This window comes from Oncorhynchus nerka, linkage group LG7, assembly GCF_034236695.1.
Source record: "Oncorhynchus nerka isolate Pitt River linkage group LG7, Oner_Uvic_2.0, whole genome shotgun sequence".
NCBI classification, from domain to species: domain Eukaryota; kingdom Metazoa; phylum Chordata; class Actinopteri; order Salmoniformes; family Salmonidae; genus Oncorhynchus; species Oncorhynchus nerka.
Window position 1 is genome coordinate 67,354,080 of NC_088402.1, and position 22,955 is coordinate 67,377,034.

Here is a 22,955-nt window from a genome sequence, read left to right on the forward strand (position 1 = left end):
GGCATCACAGGTGTAGCAATGTAGGTTGAACAGTGGTGTGATTGACTTACGCAGATGGCATTAATGTCTGACTCGTGTCCGGTGAAGGTCTGTCGGCACATTCCTTCTCTGATGTCCCAGAGCTTTGCGGAGGCGTCACATGCCCCGGACACAAACAGCCGGGTGTCGGGCGCCAGCGACAGGCTCATGACGTCACCGGTGTGGCCGGCGAATGTGGTCGTCTGCTGGCCCGTCTCAATGTCCCAGAGAGCACTGGTGGACGGAGAGTGGGAGGGAGGAGAAAAGAGAAAACATCTGAATGAGTGCCTTCTGTCATACTCCTGGTTTGCATTCAGATATCTGCCTTTTCATGTACACTCAAAATGTTATCAACACAACAGTGCAGAACTGGCATATCCACTCAGTGAACATGGTGGATGGATGGATACACATCCCCATTCTTCCTTGCCTGTCGCCCAGGCAGGCACAGTTCCCTCACTCACCAGGTGGTGTCTCCAGAGCTGGTGACAATCTGGCTGTCATCCACGAAGCGACAGCAGGACAGGTAACCTGGATGCCACAGCAGAACAGACAGTAAGTAAGTCAGTCAGCATTGAGAGGCAGTCATAACACACAGGGGAAATGATCTCAAGACAGAAGGAAACACTAATTGAACTACATTACAGTTTGTACATTATAGGCCTGACCCTGAAGGGTACAAATAGTTTATAAGAAGTGAATGTGTACAACAGAATCAGCTCAATAACACTAATGTTCCTTTTCACAGCAACTAGACTGACACAGCTCCTGTCATGAGACTGAAATAAGTGGCATTGAACATGTCCAATGCTTCCAAGGTACTGGTTAAAAAAAAAAAAATCTAGTGCATAAACAATATCTCTCCTGCAAACTGAACATTGACCATAGTCTATCCTGTGTTACAGGTGAGCTGTCCGTGTGTACACACTGTGGTAGCTATTAGGGGTGACTACCGTACCCGTATGTCCGGCCAGCTCACGGCTGACACGCACATTGCCCTCGCGGGTCTTGAGGTTGTAGATGGAGCAGATGTTGTCTAGGCCTCCACAGGCCACGTAGTTCCCAGAGGGGGCGTAGGCGCACGTCATCACCCAGGAGGAGCGCAGTGGGATGGCGTGGACCTGAGGGAGACAGGCGGGAACTTTTGGTTTGATTCAAGCATGGACCACATATACTGGGAAGCCTATATCACATGTCACATATACTGGACATCCTAGGTCATGAAACAACAAATGGTAGAGAATCTTTTTTTGTTTAGTTGCCCTCGTGTCTTTAGGTAAAATTTAAAAAATGTGAAATAAAAATGCATTCAAATGTGAGTGCTTCCTTTTGATTCTTAAAGATGTGGATAGGTCAACCTTACCTTGTTTGTGGTGTAGCTGTCCCAAATAATGAGTTTACCATCCTGGGAGGCACTGACTAAAAGCCTACAGGGCAAAAGGAGAGACATGATTAAACCAGTGATCTTAAAGGAAATCTTAAGAGCACTAGTATTACTAGGGCACATGAATGACATGCACACACCACGAATCCAAACAAAACATGTTAAGTTTGGAACTGTTAATAATAACAAAGTCATCAAGCAGAACACAGGCACGCAAACACATAACTGCTTCCCTATGAACATAGGGTGAAACCATGTTTTGCATTTTAGGGGTGGTGTGGTTTCCACAGGGGTCTTTATGGCTGGGGAGCATCTCACCACTATCTGGGCAAATCAAACAAGAGTCGCCACGGAAACCAGGCCCTTATGGCCAGAGATGGCTGGCTGGGGAACATTAGCTCCCTTCGGACCCACTCAGTGTATGCAAATCACACATGCTAACATTGTTAAACTGTTGCCTGCTTAAAAGAGGGTCAAAGTAGCACGTTTGGGGAAAAAAGGACATTTTTCAAATAATGAATAAACAAGGCCTGTATGGATTTATTTTCGCTTCAGGTGAGTTTTGAAAAAATAAGCTCTAGTGGAAAGTTTACTTTGAACCACGGTCGGTGTGTCACTGTCCACTCAGTTTCTCCAGAGTGAGTAAGATGCTTAGCAGAGATTGCAGCGCATTATCTGACTTTCCAAACACGCCTGCAATAAAGCAGGAGTGGAATTAACTAGCGCTCTTCTACTAGCTTTGCGCTGCTCTATTCACTTACATTTACTGATTACACATTGGCATTTGGATTACCTCTGCTTTTCCATTAGACGACTGCACCTCAATGTGAACAGAGGCATTCCAAGTAACTTGAGGACTTGTACTCCTACTCGGAGACACTTCATGAATAGACCCATGCTCTGGGTCAATTAAAGGAAACCCACCAGGAAGGGCGCTATAATTATTATTACCATACAGTTGAAGTCGGAAGTTTACATACACTTAGATTGGAGTCATTAAAACTTGTTTTTCAACAGCTCCACAAATTTCTTGTTAACAAACTAAAGTATTGGCAAGTCGTTTAGGACATCTACCCTGTGCATGATACCATGTTTTTTAAAACATTTTCCATCCTCATGATGCCAACTATTTTGTGAAGTGCACCAGTCTTTCCTGCAGCAAAGCACCCCCCACAAGATGCTGCCACCCCCGTGCTTTACGGTTGGGATGGTTTTCTTCGGCTTGCAAGCCACCCCCTTTTTCCTCCAAACACAACAATGGTAATTATGGCCAAACAGTTCTATTTTTGTTTCATCAGACCAGAGGACATTTCTCCAAAAAGTACAATCTTTGTCCCCATGTGCAGTTGCAAACCGTAGTCTGGCATTTTCATGGTGGTTTTGGAGCAGTGGCTTCTTCCTTGCTGTGCAGCCTTTCAGGTTATGTCGATATAGGACTAGTGGTACTGTGGATATAGATACTTTTGTATCCGTTTTCCTCCAGCATCTTCACAAGGTCCTTCGCTGTTGTTTTGGGATTGATTTGCACTTTTCGCACCAAAGTACATTCATCTCTAGGAGACAGAAAGCGTCTCCTTCCTGAGCGGTATGATGGCTGCGTGGTCCCATGGTGTTTATACTATTGTTTGTACAGATGAACATGGTACCTTCAGGTGTTTGGAAATTGCTCCCAAGGATGAACCAGACTTGTGGTCTACCATTGTTTTTCTGAGATTTCAGCTGATTTCTTTTGATTTTCCCATGATGTCAAGCAAAGAGGCAATGAGTTTGTAGGTAGGCCTTGAAATACATCCACAGGAACACCACCAATTGAATCAAATGATGTCAATTAGCCTATCAGAAGCTTCTAAAGCCATGATGTCATTTCCTGGAATTCTCCACACTGTTTAAAAGGCACAGTCAACTTAGTGTATATCAACTTCTGACCCACTGAAATTGTGATAAGTGAAATAATCTGTCTGTAAACAATTTTTCGGGGAAAAATGACTTGTGTCATGCACAAAGTAGATGTCCTAACAGACTTGCCAAAACTATAGTTTGTGAACAAGAAATTTGTGAAGTGGTTGAAAAACGAGTTAATGACTCCAACCTAAGTGTATGTATGTAAACTTCCGACTTCAACTGTATGTATGTCTTTTTTTTAACCTTTATTTTACTAGGCAAGTCAGTAAAGAACAAATTCTTATTTACAATGGCGGCCTACCCCAGCTAAACCCAGACAACGCTGGGCCAATTGTGCGCCAAACCTATGGGACTCCCAATCATGGCCGGATGTGATATAGTCTGGATAAAAACCAGAGGGAGACAGAGTCCCTGTGCCGAAATAGCACCCGACTCTGGGTCAATACTTACATCTCTCCATTCTTCCTTATCTCTGGTCGACTGCACTTCACTAAAGGTAGACTATTTAGAGTCTTCAACCCCCCAAAACAAAGACAATAATACACAGTAATATGCCTTACCAATGAAGGTGGGGGAATAATAATTGTAATCATTTTCTGTTGCATCATTGTGAGCTCACCCGTAAAGAATGATCTCTTCTTTTAATTGGGGGTGGGTTGATAAAAATGAATCGGAGCAACAAAGAGAGATGACAACGCAATTTGGTTTGGGGTGAGTGTGTTGGGTGTGTGTGGTGTCTCTATGGAGCGGAGTGTTATTAGTTGCTGAGATGAGAGCTGCTGGGCTGGGGGCTCCTGGGAAGGCCCCCTAAGCTCAGGAACACAGGAGTTACCAGCACTGACTGACACTCAGGGAAGAGCAGCCAGCCACACTCCTAAACAATGGACTACTCAATTTTGTCTACACGCATACCCCACCAAACCCCACACACATACACACATGCAACAAACCACAAGCGACACAAACACACAGCATAAAAGTTATACTCGTTAATGATTTTGTTTAGGTTTTAAATTGCGAGGGAGTCATCTTGGAAACTCTATACAGGGAAGCTACACAAGATACAAATCGGGGGGAAAATTAACATATTTTTATGACAACTTCCTGGATTTAGGGAGAGGGGTTGAATCATGTAGTTAATAGACAGAATGTGGCTAAATAAGATTACCTCGAGTCAGTGCCCCAGTGCATGGCATAGATTTTAGCCAGATGCCCCCTCAGTGTCCTTCTAGTGCGCATCTGAATTCGGCCAATTGGGTCGATGTTTGCTGTGATCTGAAGGGAAGGGGACAATCAATGACCATGACAAAACAGGCTGTGTATCTGCATGGGAAATGGGGATGCTTTTTACTATGTTCTCTTCTATGAAACAATTGCCTTTCCTTCATCAGCCCCCATGTTGCATTTATAGAAGTACATGAGAATGGGTGCTGCTGCTTCTAGCATTTGTTGGCTGGGTGACAAATAGCCTAGCAATAGCAGGCTCTATTCTAGTGAGCTATCTCTGCTGCTATCTAAGGACAGCCTTTGAGCCATGGAATCATTGAACCCCAGTGCATCTCGCTTACCTATCCCAGTTAACCTTTACTAGGCTTTGACAACAGGTTTAACATGGCCCTTCACCTGTATCCTGAATAATGAGGAAGGCTTTATATTGGTTCCCCATCCACTTCATCCTCATTTCTGAACTGCACTCTATGGGATCTATTTGTGGTGTAAGGTGGGAAGGTCTGTTACCTGAGACAAGGTAGCATCCGCACACGCTTTCCTGGCATCCTGGAACAAAAAAAATAATAGTTACATTTCATTATCACTGATCTAAATAGACAAGTCCTTATTCTATCCCACATAACATTTTGATAACGTGACAATTTCTCCACCTCAATGAATCAAAGTGTTGAGCCAATCATTTCAGCCATCACGGTAATAAAATTACCATTCCCACTGACTTGATAAACAACACCATCACTTGCCTCTCTAAACCCACTTATTTGGGCTCAGTGTTGACTGATCCCATTGCCCATTTAATATCTGGTAGCGCACTACTTGGGCCTCAAGTATGGATCCCCATGCAGGTCCATGTCCAACCAAGGCCTTACCATTATCTAACATAAAGATGTGCCTATGTCACAGAAAACCAGTGCACTTAAGCATATTTCCTTTCAAATCAAGATAAAATGTGAACAGTCAGAAAATTGTGCCATTGAGGTGCTAGTTGCTCAATCCATATAAAAGAGCAGTGACATCAGTGTAATTCCACATGCTAAACATATCTAGACAAACTGTTTATAAAATCATAACACTAAACAATCAAGCTATACATATCCCAGCGAATACATGGTCCTTAAGACACACAAAAATAGAACAGCAGTTTAATGCGGCTCTACACACGGAGGATACAGAAATACTCGTACAAACATCTACCCTACAGACACACACCTATGCAACACTGAACAGACCACCACACCCAGCAAACATTTAGATAAATCTCCCTAACATACACACCTTACCATACTACACATTCCTCTAACTCGCTGTTTGTCAATCTACCCAGAGCACACAGCGATTAAAATCTAGCAATACATACATGCCACTAGACACATTCTGAATCTCAGTGTTTGCATTGTTGTATCCGTGAATCATATATTGCTGTATCCTTGAATCATGTGGGATAGGGAAAAGGCAGGCCGTGAAGAGCAAAGCCAAACACACTACAGCATCAAACATGCATAGTGATGTAATCACTCAGTAGAGAAGGGGAGCCCAATAGCAAGGGGAGAAAGGCAAGGAAGGTGGGGCTCTAGGCCCTGCGAGTTCAACTTTTTGTTAATTTGTCAGATCATGGCTACACTATCAAAATGAGATGCGTTTAAACATCCCAAAACAATTCCATTTCAAACTAGACCACAAGCCCAATTGTGTTATTTTTGGTGTTTAAACTTATCACTACTGAAAAATGTTTCCTCACTTTTGCTATCCAGCTAGCATCTTGCAGAGATTTCACAGCATTTAGCTAGCTCGTTACAAGATAATTGGCTGAGACTAAAACAGATGCATGAGTATGTTATATTTTGATAGAGGAAATAACGCTGATTTTAGCATTCTTAAGTGCTAAAATGTAAATGTTCAACTGAGAACAAAGTATGTGTTAGGCTTTAGGGACATCTGCGTGAATTGTAGTGCCCTCTAGTGGCTTTATGTAAAATCAATGCACAGACAATGCATTTATGAGAAGAAATCAGGGAGAGGACCATTGTAGAGGACTTACTCTGATCTGGTTCTTGAGCTGCTCGGCCTCCTGACGTAGCTGGTCTAGTTCGCTCATTTTCCTCTGCTAATGGGGTGCTTCGCTCCGCCGCCGGGACTCGTGCTGATCTGAGGCGCGAGAAAGAGGAGAGACAAGCTCAACACCCTGTTCACACGGTTTTTCCTATTAGTAATTAGTGTTACTTACCAGACCAGGGTTCAAACAGTATTTACAATCTGATAAAAATCCTAAAAGTACAAACCCAGCCCATCTGGCACTCCAGGCAGGCTCAAGCAAACACCCTCTGAAACCAGGTCTGTTACACACAGGCAGCTAAATAAACAGCTGTTACGGGGTCCCTAACAAGTGAGCGTCCAAATCCCTGAGACGGGCTCAATACGCAATTCCCGAAATAGCAAGGACAAGCTCAGGGCACTAGGGTTGAATGTTCCAGACATAGAGACCATGTTATGGTCAGATGCTATTTCTAAATAGTAGACTATATTTTCAAGCTAATACCTTTGTGTTGTGAAAGAGAAGAAAATTAAGCTTCCTATCACATTTTCATGTAACGTCCAAGAACATAACTGTTGAGAAGAAAATTTGGCATTTGGACTCAGCATACACTAGCATCTATAAAATTCACAGTAAAGACAATTCCTGCTCAGAATCACACATCATTCCCCCAAAAGATTCATAAAGTCACAAAGTCACTGGGAAACACAGAATCCCAACCCAGAATCCCAACCCTAGAGAAACCAAGATGTGTCCTTGCCAGCAAGAAACGGTTACCTAGCAACAGGATTCTGCAGCTAGTTTGTGCTAAAGATCACCATTTCCAAAAATGATGTAGAATTTCTCTATCCCCCATCCCATCCCCTCTCGATAGACTGGCCAACTCGAGGCAAACATATGGTGGCCGGTAGCCATTCCTGGACAACGGAGGCAAAATTGAAATCCATTGGCGGAAATCCATTGAGTCTGCGAAAACATTGAGAACATACCCCTCCTTTGGCTTGCCAAACAGAGGGCTGGAGCGAGAAAAGAGAGAAGCCTGGTGGGTTCTGTGAGCTACTTCTAGCATAGAGGTGCTCAGGTGACAAGGACAAGCACTAGTTCAGCTCTCAGACACTCTGGCCCTGGTCAGTGGGCTCAGAATTCTCTTCCCAATGTCATTCCTGTAATCCTGGGACACAGTTGATTCAGCTCCTCCAACCAAATCCGGTTAAGACAAAACCTGCTGATGATCCTAAAAGCAGTGGCTATCCCGCTGACCCCAATCCTCTGTTGGACGGGCTTAGCCCTGACACTTTCACTGTCTGGAGACAAAACACAAACACAAAAATATAGGCTACTTAGTGTAGTGATAAATGCTACAGTACAAGTTGGAAGTTCTGCATATTGACAGTCTGGGTTGAAGTTCATTATTGGCTAAGCACCGATGCTACCTTCGATCACTATCCAACAATGCTCATCTGACATTTCTACCAACTGGTTCCACAAACAAAAAATAACCCAATGTCATCGTCAACCAGTTGCCATTGTTTTTTACAAGAACAATGTATTTTGTGTTAGTACATTAACAGGCTTCCTTCCAGCTTTACGATTTGTAGGTTTGACCAAGACAGAGATAAAGGAATTCAGCCAATGAGGCAATTGATCTTAACATCTTTAATGTACATAGGTAATGCATATAGAATTAAGCATTTCTTTAAACTGTTTGGTGCAAACATTGGGGGGAAACCATTACATCCACCTTTGTCACTGATAACACAGTTAAAGATACACAAATATCCACATTCCTTAGTCCAAGTATGTAGACTATAACAGTTTCCGGGTTTTGCAAAACATTTCAACCATCCCGTCCATTTTCCTTACCTCCCTTTCTCTCGGTCTTTTCTGTATGGGTCGTGTGTCCTAAGAGCTTGGAGACCTTCTGAATGAAGTACCTTATCCTTCAAACACCTGAGCCATCTCAGCAGCTACCTGCCACCTGATTGGCTCACAGGCTAACTGGGTCTACTTCTAAGCAATGAGACTTAAACCCCTAATCATGTTGATAAAAATGTGTCATGATAATATTACTAACTCTCCTTGTCTTCTCCCTGACGAGAGCCAGTTAGAATGGCCTGTGTGTGGCTCTTCCCAGAACCAAAGCCGTACAGGCAGATCTGTATGTTATTTCAACTAAATACACTTACAAGAGAAAGTGGAAGTGAGTAGTAAGGTCTACTGTGAGTATTCTAAACTACAGGGTAGGGCTGGGCGATATGGCCAAAATATTATATCACAGTATTTTAAAAAATTACAAAATTGGCTGTATTTTATGTTTTTTAATAATAAAAGTTCTAAATTTGCTTTATGAGTAGTGTGTGACCCTAGGGTGGCAACACATACATTAAGTGATTTCAAAATGAGTCTTTCTCCATTATGATTTATACTGTTTATACTGTTCAATTCAATGTTTTATACTGTTCAATTCAACTTCAACCCCCCCAAAAGTAATAATTTTCATCAATTTCTGCATTTGAGATCATTTCCACACCGCCACGTAGGGCTGCACAATACGGGCAAGTAATATGGGCCTTATTTTTAACCAAATGTTGCAATTCGACTTGCGATTTAGAGCAAAATACTATTGGAATCATGAGAATAGAATGTCTATTCTAATTATATAGTTAGAATATAATAGTGGGCACTTTCAATACAGTGGTGTTCGACATGACAATGAATGAAAATGCCAGGGAGGATTTATTGTGACAGGGTAGAAACTGTGTTGATAGGTGTTTCCTAGGGGACCCTATAATCTTTCGGTACATTGAATGTTCTCTCTTAACTACTTCTAGTAGCTAACATATGCTTTCTTTGCGTTTACCTCTAATTTAGAAGACACTGTTGCACAAACAACATGCTGATTTAAGTCTACACAATCACTGGTATTATTAGACTGTATGGCTAATTACGCTTGCGCTTATTCAGTACATATATTAGCTAGCTAGCAATTAGCATTAATGCATAACAAGATTTAGGAACAACTTGCTAAGAAAATTCAAATGAGCTGTTTGCAGATGTAAGAAACACGGGCTAATAGTGTAATTAGAATGCCAGTAGAATTATATTAAGAAGCAGTGACAACTATCGTTTTCATCAACAGTGTTGCAAATGCATTGACCATACAGACTGAACTCAAGTGTCTCGTGGTTGAAAAACTTCAAATGCGCTCCTTGAGTGACAGGGGAAGTGGCTAGGTCTGTGTGGAAAGCGGCATAGAGTGGAGAGAACTCAAGAAGCGAAGTAAACTATAAAAACGGACGTTACACACTGCGTATCACATATAGCAAACCTAACGTTCATATACTGGTATAGAAGGTAAAGTAAAAACCCAAACCGGTCCATGCATCAATACCGGTTTATCGCAAAAAACGGTATACAGCCCAGACCTACTACAGGGTGCCTTGAATAAGCTTAGGGATGTCTAAGATTTATTTATTGGGCCATATTGGATGTTGGTGGTGACAAAATAAGAGGTCCCATTACAATAGTCAGTTACATGAAGAAAAAAAGGGGACATTAATATGTTCAAATTGAGATGGAATTTGGTCAAACAGATGGCATTGAAACCAACCATGGTGGCAGAAATATGAGTGGAGGGGGGCTCTGTAAATGGTGGCAGAAGTGGGATTTAGGGGCAGCTTGGGGAGTCTACATTGGTGACGTAAGTGTGATATTTATTTGTGGGGGAGCTCTGTGATGGCGGCAGAGGTGTGATTCAGAGGGCCTTTTTCTGTTCTGGTGGTGAGAGTGTGTTGAAACCGCTGGCAGGCCCACTGATAGTGTGTCTCAATGCTGCTGCCTTCTCTCTCAGCCTCTATTTTTAGAGAGGTGGTGGAGGAGGGAAGCAGACTTCACATTTTCCAGCCAGTTCTATTGGCTCCATCAAGCACAATGCAGTGACATAGGGAGAGGGAAGTGAAATTAGGGGGGGCAGCGCTTTAAAGGCATTTCTTCTTCCTATGAAGCAAATCAGCATTTACTACCTTATCAACCCCTGATGCCACATTGTACTGCTATTTGGCATAGGGAAGCCTAATAAATAGAGGTCGACCGATTCATCGGAATGGCCGATTAATTAGGGCCGATTTCAAGTTTTCATAACAATCTGAAATCGGTATTTTTTGACACAGATTAGGCCGGAGGGAAAAAAAGTTTTATTTAACTAGGCAAGTCAGTTAAGAACACATTCTTATTTTCAATGATGGCCTAGGGACAGTGGGTTAACTGCCTTGTTCAGGGGCAGAACGACAGATTTTTAACTTGTCAGCTCCGGAATTCAATCTTTCAACCCTACAGTTCACTAGTCCAACACTCTAACCACCTGCCTCTCATTGCACTCCACGAGGAGCCTGCCTGTTACGCGAATGCAGTAAGAAGCCACGGTGAGTTGCTAGCTAGCATTAAACTTTTTTAAAAAATCAATCAATCAATCATAATCACAAGTTATAACTACACATGGTTGATGGTATTACTAGTTTATCTAGCGTGTCCTGTGTTGCATATACTCGATGCAACGTAGGGGGATGGTTTAACAAAAGTGCATTTGCGAAAAAAGCACAATCGTTGCACGACTGTACCTAACCATAAACACCAATGCCTTTCTTAAAATCAATACACAGAAGTATATTTTTTTTACCCTGCATATTTAGCTACAATAAATCCAGGTTAGCAGGCAATATTAACCAGGTGAAATTGTGTCACTTCTCTTGCATTCATTGCACGCATACAGTGCCTTGCGAAAGTATTCGGCCCCCTTGAACTTTGCGACCTTTTGCCACATTTCAAGCTTCAAACATAAAGATATAAAACTGTATTTTTTTGTGAAGAATCAACAACAAGTGGGACACAATCATGAAGTGGAACGACATTTATTGGATATTTCAAACTTTTTTAACAAATCAAAAACTGAAAAATTGGGCGTGCAAAATTATTCAGCCCCCTTAAGTTAATACTTTGTAGCGCCGCCTTTTGCTGCGATTACAGCTGTAAGTCGCTTGGGGTATGTCTCTATCAGTTTTGCACATCGAGAGACTGACATTTTTTCCCATTCCTCCTTGCAAAACAGCTCGAGCTCAGTGAGGTTGGATGGAGAGCATTTGTGAACAGCAGTTTTCAGTTCTTTCCACAGATTCTCGATTGGATTCAGGTCTGGACTTTGACTTGACCATTCTAACATCTGGATATGTTTATTTTTGAACCATTCCATTGTAGATTTTGCTTTATGTTTTGGATCATTGTCTTGTTGGAAGACAAATCTCCGTCCCAGTCTCAGGTCTTTTGCAGACTCCATCAGGTTTTCTTCCAGAATGGTCCTGTATTTGGCTCCATCCATCTTCCCATCAATTTTAACCATCTTCCCTGTCCCTGCTGAAGAAAAGCAGGCCCAAACCATGATGCTGCCACCACCATGTTTGACAGTGGGGATGGTGTGTTCAGGGTGATGAGCTGTGTTGCTTTTACACCAAACATAACATTTTGCATTGTTCCCAAAAAGTTCAATTTTGGTATCATCTGACCAGAGCACCTTCTTCCACATGTTTGGTGTGTCTCCCAGGTGGCTTGTGGCAAACTTTAAACAACAATTTTTATGGATATCTTTAAGAAATGGCTTTCTTCTTGCCACTCTTCCATAAAGGCGAGATTTGTGCAATATACGACTGATTGTTGTCCTATGGACAGAGTGTCCCACCTCAGCTGTAGATCTCTGCAGTTCATCCAGAGTGATCATGGGCCTCTTGGCTGCATCTCTGATCAGTCTTCTCCTTGTATGAGCTGAAAGTTTAGAGGGACGGCCAGGTCTTGGTAGATTTGCAGTGGTCTGATACTCCTTCCATTTCAATATTATCGCTTGCACAGTGCTCCTTGGGATGTTTAAAGCTTGGGAAATCTTTTTGTATCCAAATCCGGCTTTAAACCTCTTCACAACAGTATCTCGGACCTGCCTGGTGTGTTCCTTGTTCTTCATGATGCTCTCTGCGCTTGTAACCTCTTACCTCTACCTGGGACGCTTGCATCCCAACTAGAGCTCTGGAAATGCAAATGCGCTACGCTAAATGCTAATAGTATTAGTTAAAACTCAAAAGTTCATTAAAATACACATGCAGGGTATCAAATTAAAGCTACACTCGTTGTGAATCCAGGCAACAAGTCAGATTTTTAAAATGCTTTTCGGCGACAGCATGAGAAGCTATTATCTGATAGCATGCACCAATACACTACAACAGAAAAGCACAGCAGGGGACGTAAACAAAATAATTAGCATTTCGGCGTTACACAAACCGCACAATAAAATAGAAAACAGTCATTACCTTTCACCATCTTCTTTGTTGGCACTCCTAGATGTCCCATAAACACTATTGGGTCTTTATTTCGATTAAATCGGGCCATATAAAGCCAAGATATCGTTATATGTAGACTGTGTGATAAACGAAAAAAACAGCGATTTCACAACGTAACGTCATTTTTTAAAATTCAAAAAGTAGACGATAAACTTTCACAAAACACTTCGAAATACGTTTGTAATGCTACTTTAGTTATTAGTAAACGTTAATAAGCGATAAAAATCATCCGTAGGCGATGTACATATCATTAGCTGTCGTCTTGGAAAAAATTTCAGGAGAGAGCTCTTCCGGAATGATCTGGGCGGAGACCGGAGGTACGTCGTGCCCCTCTTTCGGTTCAACCAAGAATCAAAAGAGGATTAAATTCACAAGATACTCGACAACATGGGGATGCTGTGGGAGTTGAATGCTCGGTCTTATCTAATTCGGCTCACTGTTAACAATTGCGGTAGTGGCGCAAGGATATTTATTTCCATTTTCTGTGATCAGGTTTTCCTGCGCTTTCCGATGTAACGCACGTTATGTAATAGCCACAGTCGTGATTTAACCAGTTTTAAAAACGTCCGAGGGTTTCCTATACACACATTCTAACCATATGAACGTACTATATTCCTGGCATGAGTAGCAGGGCGCTGAAATGTTGCGCGATTTTTAACAAAATGTTCAAAAAAGTAGAGGGTCGACTGAAGAGGTTAACAGACCTCAGACTATCACATTGGATCATTCAGAGATCCTCACTGAACTTCTGGAGAGAGTTTGCTGCACTGAAAGTAAAGGGGCTGAATAATTTTGCACGCCCAATTTTTCAGTTTTTGATTTGTTAAAAAAGTTTGAAATATCCAATAAATGTCGTTCCACTTCATGATTGTGTCCCACTTGTTGATTCTTCACAAAAAAATACAGATTTATATCTTTATGTTTGAAGCCTGAAATGTGGCAAAAGGTCGCAAAGATCAAGGGGGCCGAATACTTTCACAAGGCACTGTATATGCAACAGTTTGGGCAGCCTGGCTCATTGCGAACTAATTTGCCAGAATTTTACGTAATTATGACATAACATTGAAGGTTGTGCAATGTAACAGGAACATTTAGACTTAGGGATGCCACCCGTTAGATAAAATACAGAACGGTTCTGTATTTCACTGAAAGAAAAAAATACCCCCCCCCCCCCGAGATGATAGGTCATTAATATGATCGAATCCGGAAACTAAGGCTCGTATTTCTGTGTGTTATGTTATAACTAAGTCTATGATTTGATAGAGCAGTCTGACTGAGCATTAGTAGGCACCAGCAGGTTCGTAAGCATTCATTCAAACAGCACTTTAGTGCGTTTTGCCAGCAGCTCTTCGCTGTACTTCAAGCATTTCGCTGTTTATATGACTTCAAGCCTATCAACTCCCGAGATTAGGCTGGTGTAACCGATGTGAAATGGCTAGCTAGTTAGCGGGGTGCGCGCTAATAGCGTTTCAAAGGTCACTCGCTCTGACACTTGGAGTAGTTGTTCCCCTTGCTCTGCAAGGACCGTGGATTTTGTGGAGTGATGGGTAACGATGTTTCGAGGGTGGCTGTTGTCAATGTGTTCCTGGTTCGAGCCCAGGTAGGAGCGAGGGACGGAAGATATACTGTTACACTGGCAATACTAGTGCGCCTATAAGAACACCCAATAGTCAAAGGTTAATGAAATACAAATTGTAGAGAGAAATAGTCCTATAAATACTATATTAACTACAACCTAAAACCTCTTACTTTGGAATATTGAAGTGTCATGTTAAAAGGAACCACCAGCTTTCATATGTTCTCATGTTCTGAGCAAGGAACTTAAACAAGGTTAGCTTTCTTACATGGCACATATTGCACTTTTACTTCCTTCTCCAACACTTTGTTTTTGCATTTTTTAAACCAAATTGAACAGGTTTCATTATTTGAGGCTAAATTGATTTTGATGTATTATATTAAGTTAAAATAAGTGTTCATTCAGTATTGTTGTAATTGTCATTATTACAAATAAAATTTAAATATATTTTTTTAAAGAATCGTCCGATTAATCGGTATCGGCTTTTTTTGGTCCTCCAATAATCAGTATCTGTGTTGAAAAGTAATATTCGGTTGACCTCTACTAATAAAAGAATCATAGAAACTGTTGAAGAATTCCTTCATTTTCAAAAGCATCCTGTGGCAATTACTTCACATGCAATAACAGCTATAGATTTGATCAGAATAAAAGTGGATAAGATAGTCATTACTAAGCCACGTTTCCAATCACATTATAGGTTCTGAGACAAAGCAGTCAAATCACTTCTCTAAGCACCCAATTTCTCCTACCCCCAGTATGTACGCAAATGTTATTCACATAAAAAAAATACATTAAAACAGACCGGCTTGATTCAAAATGGAAATATACAGAACAAAAATATAAACACAACCATTTCAATGATTTTACTGAGTTACAGTTCATATAAGGAAATCAGTCAATTTAAATAAATTAGGCCCTAATCTATGGATTTCACATGACTGGGTAGGGGTGCAGCCATGGGTGGGAGTGGGAGGCCATAGGCCCAACCAATGGAGAGCCAGGCCCAGCCAATCAAAATGTGTTTTTCACAACAAAAGGGCTTTATTACAGACATACATATTCCTCAGTTTCATCAGTTGTCCAGGTGGCTGGTCTCAGACAATTCCGCAGGTAAAGAAGATGGATGTGGAACTCCTGGGCTGGTGTGGCACGTGGTCTGCGGTTGTGAGGCCGGTTGGCCATATTACCAAATTCTCTAAAACGACGTTGGAGGAGGCTTATGGTAGAATAATGTACATTCAATTCCCTGGTGGACATTCCTGCAATCAGAAAGACAATTGCACACTCCCTAAAAACAGTTTTGGCATTGTGTTGTGAGACAAAACTACACATTTTAGAATGGCATTTTATTGTCCCCAGCACAAGGTGCACCTGTATAATGATCATACTGTTTAATCAGCTTCTTGATACGTCACACCTGTCAGGTGGAAGTATTCTTAGCAAAGGAGAAATGCTCACTAACAGGGATGTAAGCAAATTTGTACAAACATTTGAGCGAAATAAGCTTTGTGCGTTTGGAAAACTTCTGGGATCTCATGAAACACAGGCCCAACACGTTGCGTTTATATTTTTGTCTATTATAGATAACGGCCGAATCATAATTGGGTTGTTGTGGTGTAAAGAAGAGGGAAGCTCCTCCCCATGGCATGAGGAAGGGGACTGAGGAAGGGGACTGAGGAAGGCTGGGTGGGTATTTAGGGAGATGTTCTTGTGCACAGGAGGATAGAGGAGAGGGAGGAGAGGCGGAGGGAGGACAGAGCCAGATTAGCCTAATGAGATTTAACAAGCAGAGGACGATTGGGAGGAAACCTGCTAATTAACCCCTTGGTGAAGAGTAACAGGGTGTGGTAACCTTCACAACATTAAGAACCCAGCGGAGCAGGCGCACAGACCCAAGCACCTTGCCGCTACTGCTGGGAGCCTCTTAAGGTTGCAGCCTGAGAGATCGGTGCTATACACACTTACAGTTGAAGTCACTTAGGTTGGAGTTATTAAAACATGTTTTTCAACAACTCCACAAATGTCTTGTTAACAAACTATAGTTTTGGCAAGTTGGTTAGGACATCTACCCTGTGCATGACAATACATTTTTCACAGACAGATTAATTCATTTAACTCTATCACAACTTCAGTGGGTCACAAGTCTACATACACTAAGTTGACAGTGCCTTTAAACAGCTTGGAAAATTCCAGAAAATGTCATGGATTTAGAAGCTTTGATAGGCTAATTTACGTCAATTGGAGGTGTTCCTGTGGATGAATTTCAAGGTCTACCTTCAAACTCAGTGACTCTTTGCTTGACATCATGGGAAAATCAAAAGAAATCAGCCAAGACCTCCACAAGTCTGGTTCATCCTTGGGAGCAATTTCCAAATGCCTGAAGAAGGTACCACGTTCATATGTACAAACAATAGTAAGCAAGTATAAACACCATAGGACCACACAGCCATCATACCGCTCAGGAAGGAGACGTGTTCTGTCTCCTAGAGATGAACGTACTATGGTGCGAAAAGTGCAAATCAATCCCAGCACAGCAAAGGACCTTGTGAAGATGCTGGAGGAAACATACAAAAGTATCTATATCCACAGTAGAACGAGTCCTATATCGACAACCTGAAAGGCTGCACAGCAAGGAAGAAGCCACTGCTCCAAAACCACCATAAAACACCAGACTACGGTTTCAAATCAAATCAAATTTATTTGTCACATACACATGGTTAGCAGATGTTAATGCGAGTGTAGCGAAATCCTTGTACTTCTAGTTCCGACAATGCAGTAATAACCAACAAGTAATCTAACCTAACAATCCCAAAACTACTACCTTATACACACACACACAAGTGTAAAGGGATAAAGAATATGTACATAGAGATATGAATGAGTGATGGTACAGAATGGCATAGGCAAGATGCAGTAGATGGTATCAAGTACAGTATATACATATGAGATGAGTAATGTAGGGTATGTAGACGAAGTGGCATAGTTTAAAGTGGCTAGTAATACATGTATTACATAAAGATGCATTAGATGATATAGGGTACAGTATATACATATGAGATGAGTAATGTAGGGTAAGTAGCATTGTTTAAAGTGGCTAGTGATATATTTTACATCAATTTCCATCAATTCCCATTTGCAACTGCACATGGGGACAAAGATAGTACTTTTTGGAGAAATGTCCTCTGGTCTTATTAAACAAAAATAGAACGGTTTGGCCATAATGACCATCGTTATGTTTGGAGGAAAAAGGGGGAGGCTTGCAAGCCGAAGAACACCATCCCAACCGTGAAGTGACCATCCCAACCAAGTGACCAAATACACTGACTTTTTAAAGCAAAACTACTTCTTATGGTAAACCGGAATAATCTAAATATTACAGCCACACTGGAAGTCACGAGTCATGAAGGCAGTCAAATTCCATGTGACCGTTTCGTCATAGTCAAGGTAATTATAATTAGGCTTCTCCAAGCTCTGATGTTGCTGCTGGTCAATAGTAGCCTACCAAACTTGCTAAATGCCTGGTACTCGGCACTCTATTGTCCCTCTAATAATTCAGACATCAATGCAAATGTATTAGAAAGTCTAAATCAAAACACTTCACGAGAAGGGCCTCCCTAGTGGCGCAGCGGTCTAAGGCACTGCTACTAGAGATCCTCGTTCGAGTCCAGGCTCTGACGCAGCCGGCCACAACCGGGAGACCCATGGTGAAGCGCACAATTGGCCCAGCGTCATCCGGGTTAGGGGAGGGTTTGGCCGGCCGGGATGTCCTTGTCCAATCTCGCACTAGCGACTCCTGTGGCCGGCCAGGCGCATGCACGTTGACACGATCGCCAGGTGTACGGCGTTTCCTCCGACACATTGGCGCGGCTGGCTTCCGAGCCAAGCGAGCATTTTGTCAAGAAGCAGTGCAGCTTGACTGGGTCGTGTTTCTCTCAACCTTCGCCCAATAGTTTTAAGCTAAACGTTCTGATCTATTGCGTAAAACCTGTTTTTTTTATGCTTGTGGTTGTATTAATTTGGGATCGATTGCACCCCACAACTCTCCAAGTCTATGTTTGGAATATTTATTTCTTGCACAGAATAAGTCGACTTTTGTACTATGGGGGATAGTAGATTGAGATATGCTAGAGCTTTTGCTGTTTGTTTAGCCTACTCATCTCGTTGGCTGACTAAATGTGGACAGTTTTTCAATATGCACCTTCGGAATTGAATAAGGACACGCGCAGTTGCATCCCCGATGTATCAGTCTTCCCTTGTAGCCTGTGAGAAAGACCCGATCATGTGATGGAGAGGCCAACTTTTGTAGAACTAAAGTTAAATTAATAACTCGTAAGCATATAGTAGTATTCTTCATACTAAATTAACTAGTGTAGCCCACAGCCATTTGGCATAGCCACATCAGGACAACTTATTTTCTTCTGAAATAGACTACATTTTCTTCATACCATGTTTCTTTAGGCCTGTCTAAAATAATGGATTTATTGTGAAGGTGTAGGCTAAATTACATGGATTTATTAAATTTTTTGCGTGGAAGCCAGCAGATGCTAAATGTGTTTGTTAATTAACAGTCAACTAGCGTGAGAATGAGAGTTATTCGCTTGACAATCACCGGCTGACAAAAGTTTGTGACCGCCACAGCCCTAGTTGCGTCCATTCCGGTAGACTACACAACTCCGCAAAAAATAATAGCAATTCTACAGCACACTTGGTAACAATGACCCAGCGAGTTACGTTGGCTGTAACTCAACTAATAAAGCCTGCGAATTGATATTGCGGATGCCATTTTACAAGCACCTGACCGCTGAAGGTGCCGCGCAGATATACGAATAGCCTACTAGAAACAAGGATCGGCCTACCTCTCGTTGGTGCGAGTAGCTATGTCTCCCGCACTGTGCACACAGTTATGACAGTCCTACGCAGTTACATGCATAAAAGTTCGATAGGCTACTGAACTGAAGGAGAGGACGCATCAACTCAGTCACAACAGATAAGTTATTTTCTGATTAAAACAATAAGACGAAAAAAACATTACGTTTTAAAATCTGTTTCTGACCATACATGCTTTATTTGGAACATTTGAACCGGGGACCAATGAGTCAGTGAATCGTTACATCCCTAAGACCATTTACTCAATCGGAGTTCTTCATTTTTACATGAAGTGGATGAAGTTAGAAACAATTTCTTTGAGACCGGGGGGGGGGGGGGGAGAATCACCAAACCTGTGCCATATTTATTAGGTATATCATAGGTGATTTTCAAAGATGCATTATCATGCTTTACATGCTCAAAACATTATGACAATAGTTACCCAAAATTCCATAATCGTCACAGCCCTACTAGTCACAAGCTGCTACTGTTCTAGAATTGGGATCCTTTGCTTTAATCTTTTGACCTGAGAACTACAACAAACAGTAGCTAAATGGAATGGAAGTTATGTTCTGATTAAAATCATTGTGGGAAATGACTTGCTCAATCTAGGCATTCAGCCGTGGCATTCATAGCTAAATCAAATGTTACAATTCAAAACAGTCTTTTTTTTTTTTGGTTAGTTAGCTAACTTCAGCATAACTGGTTACCTATAAATTAAGTTTTAGCTGTCATCTAAAGAAACAGGGTGTGTGGTGCTTAAAAGAGATGCGTGGTGCTTAAAAGGTAACTGTAATTAACACATTAACCCATGACAGACCTTATTGCTGTTATACAGATCAGAAAACTCATGTTCTCTAAATCTAGGAAATGTCTCTGAAAACGTTGACGGTGGCCTGTGTATGTTTCACCACTGGTATGCTTGATACCATGGACACTTCACATGAGGCTCTGACAAAACAACCATATATTTTATGAAATAATGATGACTTCCCTGACTATCAATCTACCCACCTAATCTAATGATACCGTCAGCCACATTGGTGTGAAATTGGGGCAGCATTTGAAAACAGAAAAGGTGTGGTTTAGGAAATCTTAATGTTGAACTGTCTGCAAGGCTGAGATTTGGTCACTGTGTGAGAGTTAAATCCTGCCTCTCACCAAACTGTGCCATGTATTAAGTATTAACCATGAGGCCCTGTTGAAGCAGCATGGGGGTGAGGAGGGGGTTGGTCTTAATAATTAAAGACCCCTTTCCCAGCTGCCCCACTCCCCTGCATGATGTGGCGTTACTCCTTCCTGCCTGGCTGATCTTAGACTTCACACCGTCGCATTACTATTCCCTGGGCGCCATTTACCTCATGACCAGATTTGCTCGTTTCTAAAAGCGAGAGGAGTAGTGGACGGATCTTCCTTCCATGATGCTACACAGTCTGCATGTCAGTACTTCAGCCATTTATTTGGTGTATGTCAGCACACTCCCTATACACCAGGAAGTGCAGCGTGGAGCCTCTGAACGGGCGTTTCCTCTCAAAGGGTGTTTCCTTTGCTGCTGGTCTCTCTCCCTCTGTCGAAACACCCAGCGGAAGTGGCGACAGCGCATCCTCCCAAAACACTCTTTCAATCACCCTCTCCCTTCGGGTAATACACCAGACAGGTGACAAATACCATCTGACCGGTCTGCAAGCAAAACTCCAGTGTTTGACCATGGTCGGATGCTCGGTCCCTGTTCTGTTGTGTGCCACAGCCCCAAAGGCTACTGCTTGCCTGAGCAGCAAGAGGTGCTGTGGATGGTGAACTCAGCTGAGGCTGCTGCAGCACACGTAGATTGACACACTAGTCCTCAATCAGATTATTCCACATTTAGCCTATTCCATCCTCAAAACAATCATTTAACACTAGCTCAGTGTGACCTGAAATGATCATCACAGTAAGTACGCTAGAAAATATTTAATATGGGCCCTCAGATCCACAAAAAGAACTGCAGCTGCACAATTGAGAGCATCTTGACTGGCTGAGTCACCTCTTCGTATGGCAACTACTTGGCATCGGACCGCAAAGCGCTACAGAAGGTAACGCATACGGCCAATTAAATCACTGGGGCTGAGCTACCTGCCATCCAGGACCTCTATACCAGGAAGGCCCTAACAATTGTCAAAGACTCCAGCCACCCAAGTCACAGACTTCTCTCTGCTTCTGCACGGCAAGTGGTGGACCATGTCTGGAACCAACAGGACCCTGAACAGGTTCTACCCCCAAGCCATAAGACTGACAAATAGGTAATCCGCATTGACCCCCTTTTGCATCAACACTTTTGACTCAACACATACGCTGCTGATACTGCTTATTATGTATCCTGTTGTCTAGTTGCAAATGTATTAGAAATAAACAATAACAAAACGACTTTATTTACATAACTATTCAGATATTTTGCCACAACTCAAAATTGAGCTCAAGTGCATCCTATTTTCATTGATCATCTTTCAGATGTTTCTACCAATTCACTGGCGTTCACCTGTGGTAAATTTAATTGATTGAACATGATTTAGAAAGGCACACACACCTGTCTATATAAGGTCCCACAGTTGAAAGTGCATGTCAGAGCAAAAACCAAGCCATGACGTCGAAGGAATTGTCCATAGAGCTCCGAGACATGATTGTGTCGAGGCATAGATCTGGGGAAGGATACCCAAAAATTTCTGCCGCATTGAAAGTCCCCAAGAACATAGTGTCCTCCATCATTCATAAATAGAAGAAGTTTAGAACCACCAAGAATCTTCCTAGAGCTGGCCGCTCGGCCAAACTGAGCAATCTGGGGGAGAAAGGCCTGATTCGGGAGGTGACCAAAGACTCGATGGTCACTCTGACAGAGCTATAGAGTTCCTCTGTGGAAATGGGAGAACCTTCCAGAAGGACAACTTCCTCTGTAGCATTCCAATTAGGTCTTTATGGTAGAGTGGCACATGACGGAACCCACTCCTAAGTAAAAAGCATACGACAGCCCAGTTGGAGTTTGCCAAAAGGCACCAAGAGACTCTCAGCGCATGAGAAACTAGATTCTCTGGTCTGGTGAAACCAAGATTGAACTCTGACCTGAATGCAAAGCGTCACGTCTGGAGGAAACCTGGTATTATCCCTACGGTGAAGTATAGTGGTGGCAGCATCATGCTGTGGGTAGATTTTTCAGTGGCAGGGACTGGGAGACTAGTCAGGATCGATGGAAAGATGAATGGATCAAAGTACAGAGAGGTCATTAATGAAAACCTGCTCCAGAGCACTCAGTACCTCAGACTGGGGTTAAGGTTCACCTTCCAACAGGTCAACGACCCTTAGCACACAGCCAAGACAATGCAGGGGTGGCTTCTCTGAAATGTTCTTGAGTGACCCAGCCAGAGCCCGATCGAACATCTCTGGAGAGACCTGAAAACAGCTGTGCAGCGACGCTCCCAATCCAACCTGACATAGATTGAGAGGATATGCAGAAGAAAATGGGAGAAACTCCCCAAATACAGGTGTGCTAAGCTTGTAGTCATCCCCAAGAAGACTCGAGGCTGTAATTGCTGTCAAAGG

General features: G+C 42.3%; 1 protein-coding gene across 4 annotated transcripts in view; it reads right to left on the reverse strand.

The window, feature by feature from the left end:
* The window catches only part of LOC115132255 (guanine nucleotide-binding protein G(I)/G(S)/G(T) subunit beta-1), a 53,383-nt gene that overhangs the window by 7,771 nt on the left and 22,657 nt on the right, over positions 1-22,955 (reverse strand). For 2 of the 4 annotated variants that reach the window (XM_029664705.2, XM_029664707.2), the window contains exons 2-8: positions 6,573-6,679; positions 5,042-5,080; positions 4,473-4,579; positions 1,382-1,445; positions 977-1,139; positions 483-549; positions 51-252 (exon numbers count right to left, since the gene is read on the reverse strand). In XM_029664705.2, the coding sequence (XP_029520565.1) occupies positions 51-252; positions 483-549; positions 977-1,139; positions 1,382-1,445; positions 4,473-4,579; positions 5,042-5,080; positions 6,573-6,629 (699 nt within the window). In that variant the 5' untranslated portion in view covers positions 6,630-6,679. Of the gene's footprint in view, positions 1-50; positions 253-482; positions 550-976; positions 1,140-1,381; positions 1,446-4,472; positions 4,580-5,041; positions 5,081-6,572; positions 6,680-7,555; positions 7,855-8,429; positions 8,453-22,955 lie in introns of those variants that run through there. The other 2 variants (XM_029664709.1, XM_029664708.2) reach the window with 2 other exon arrangements.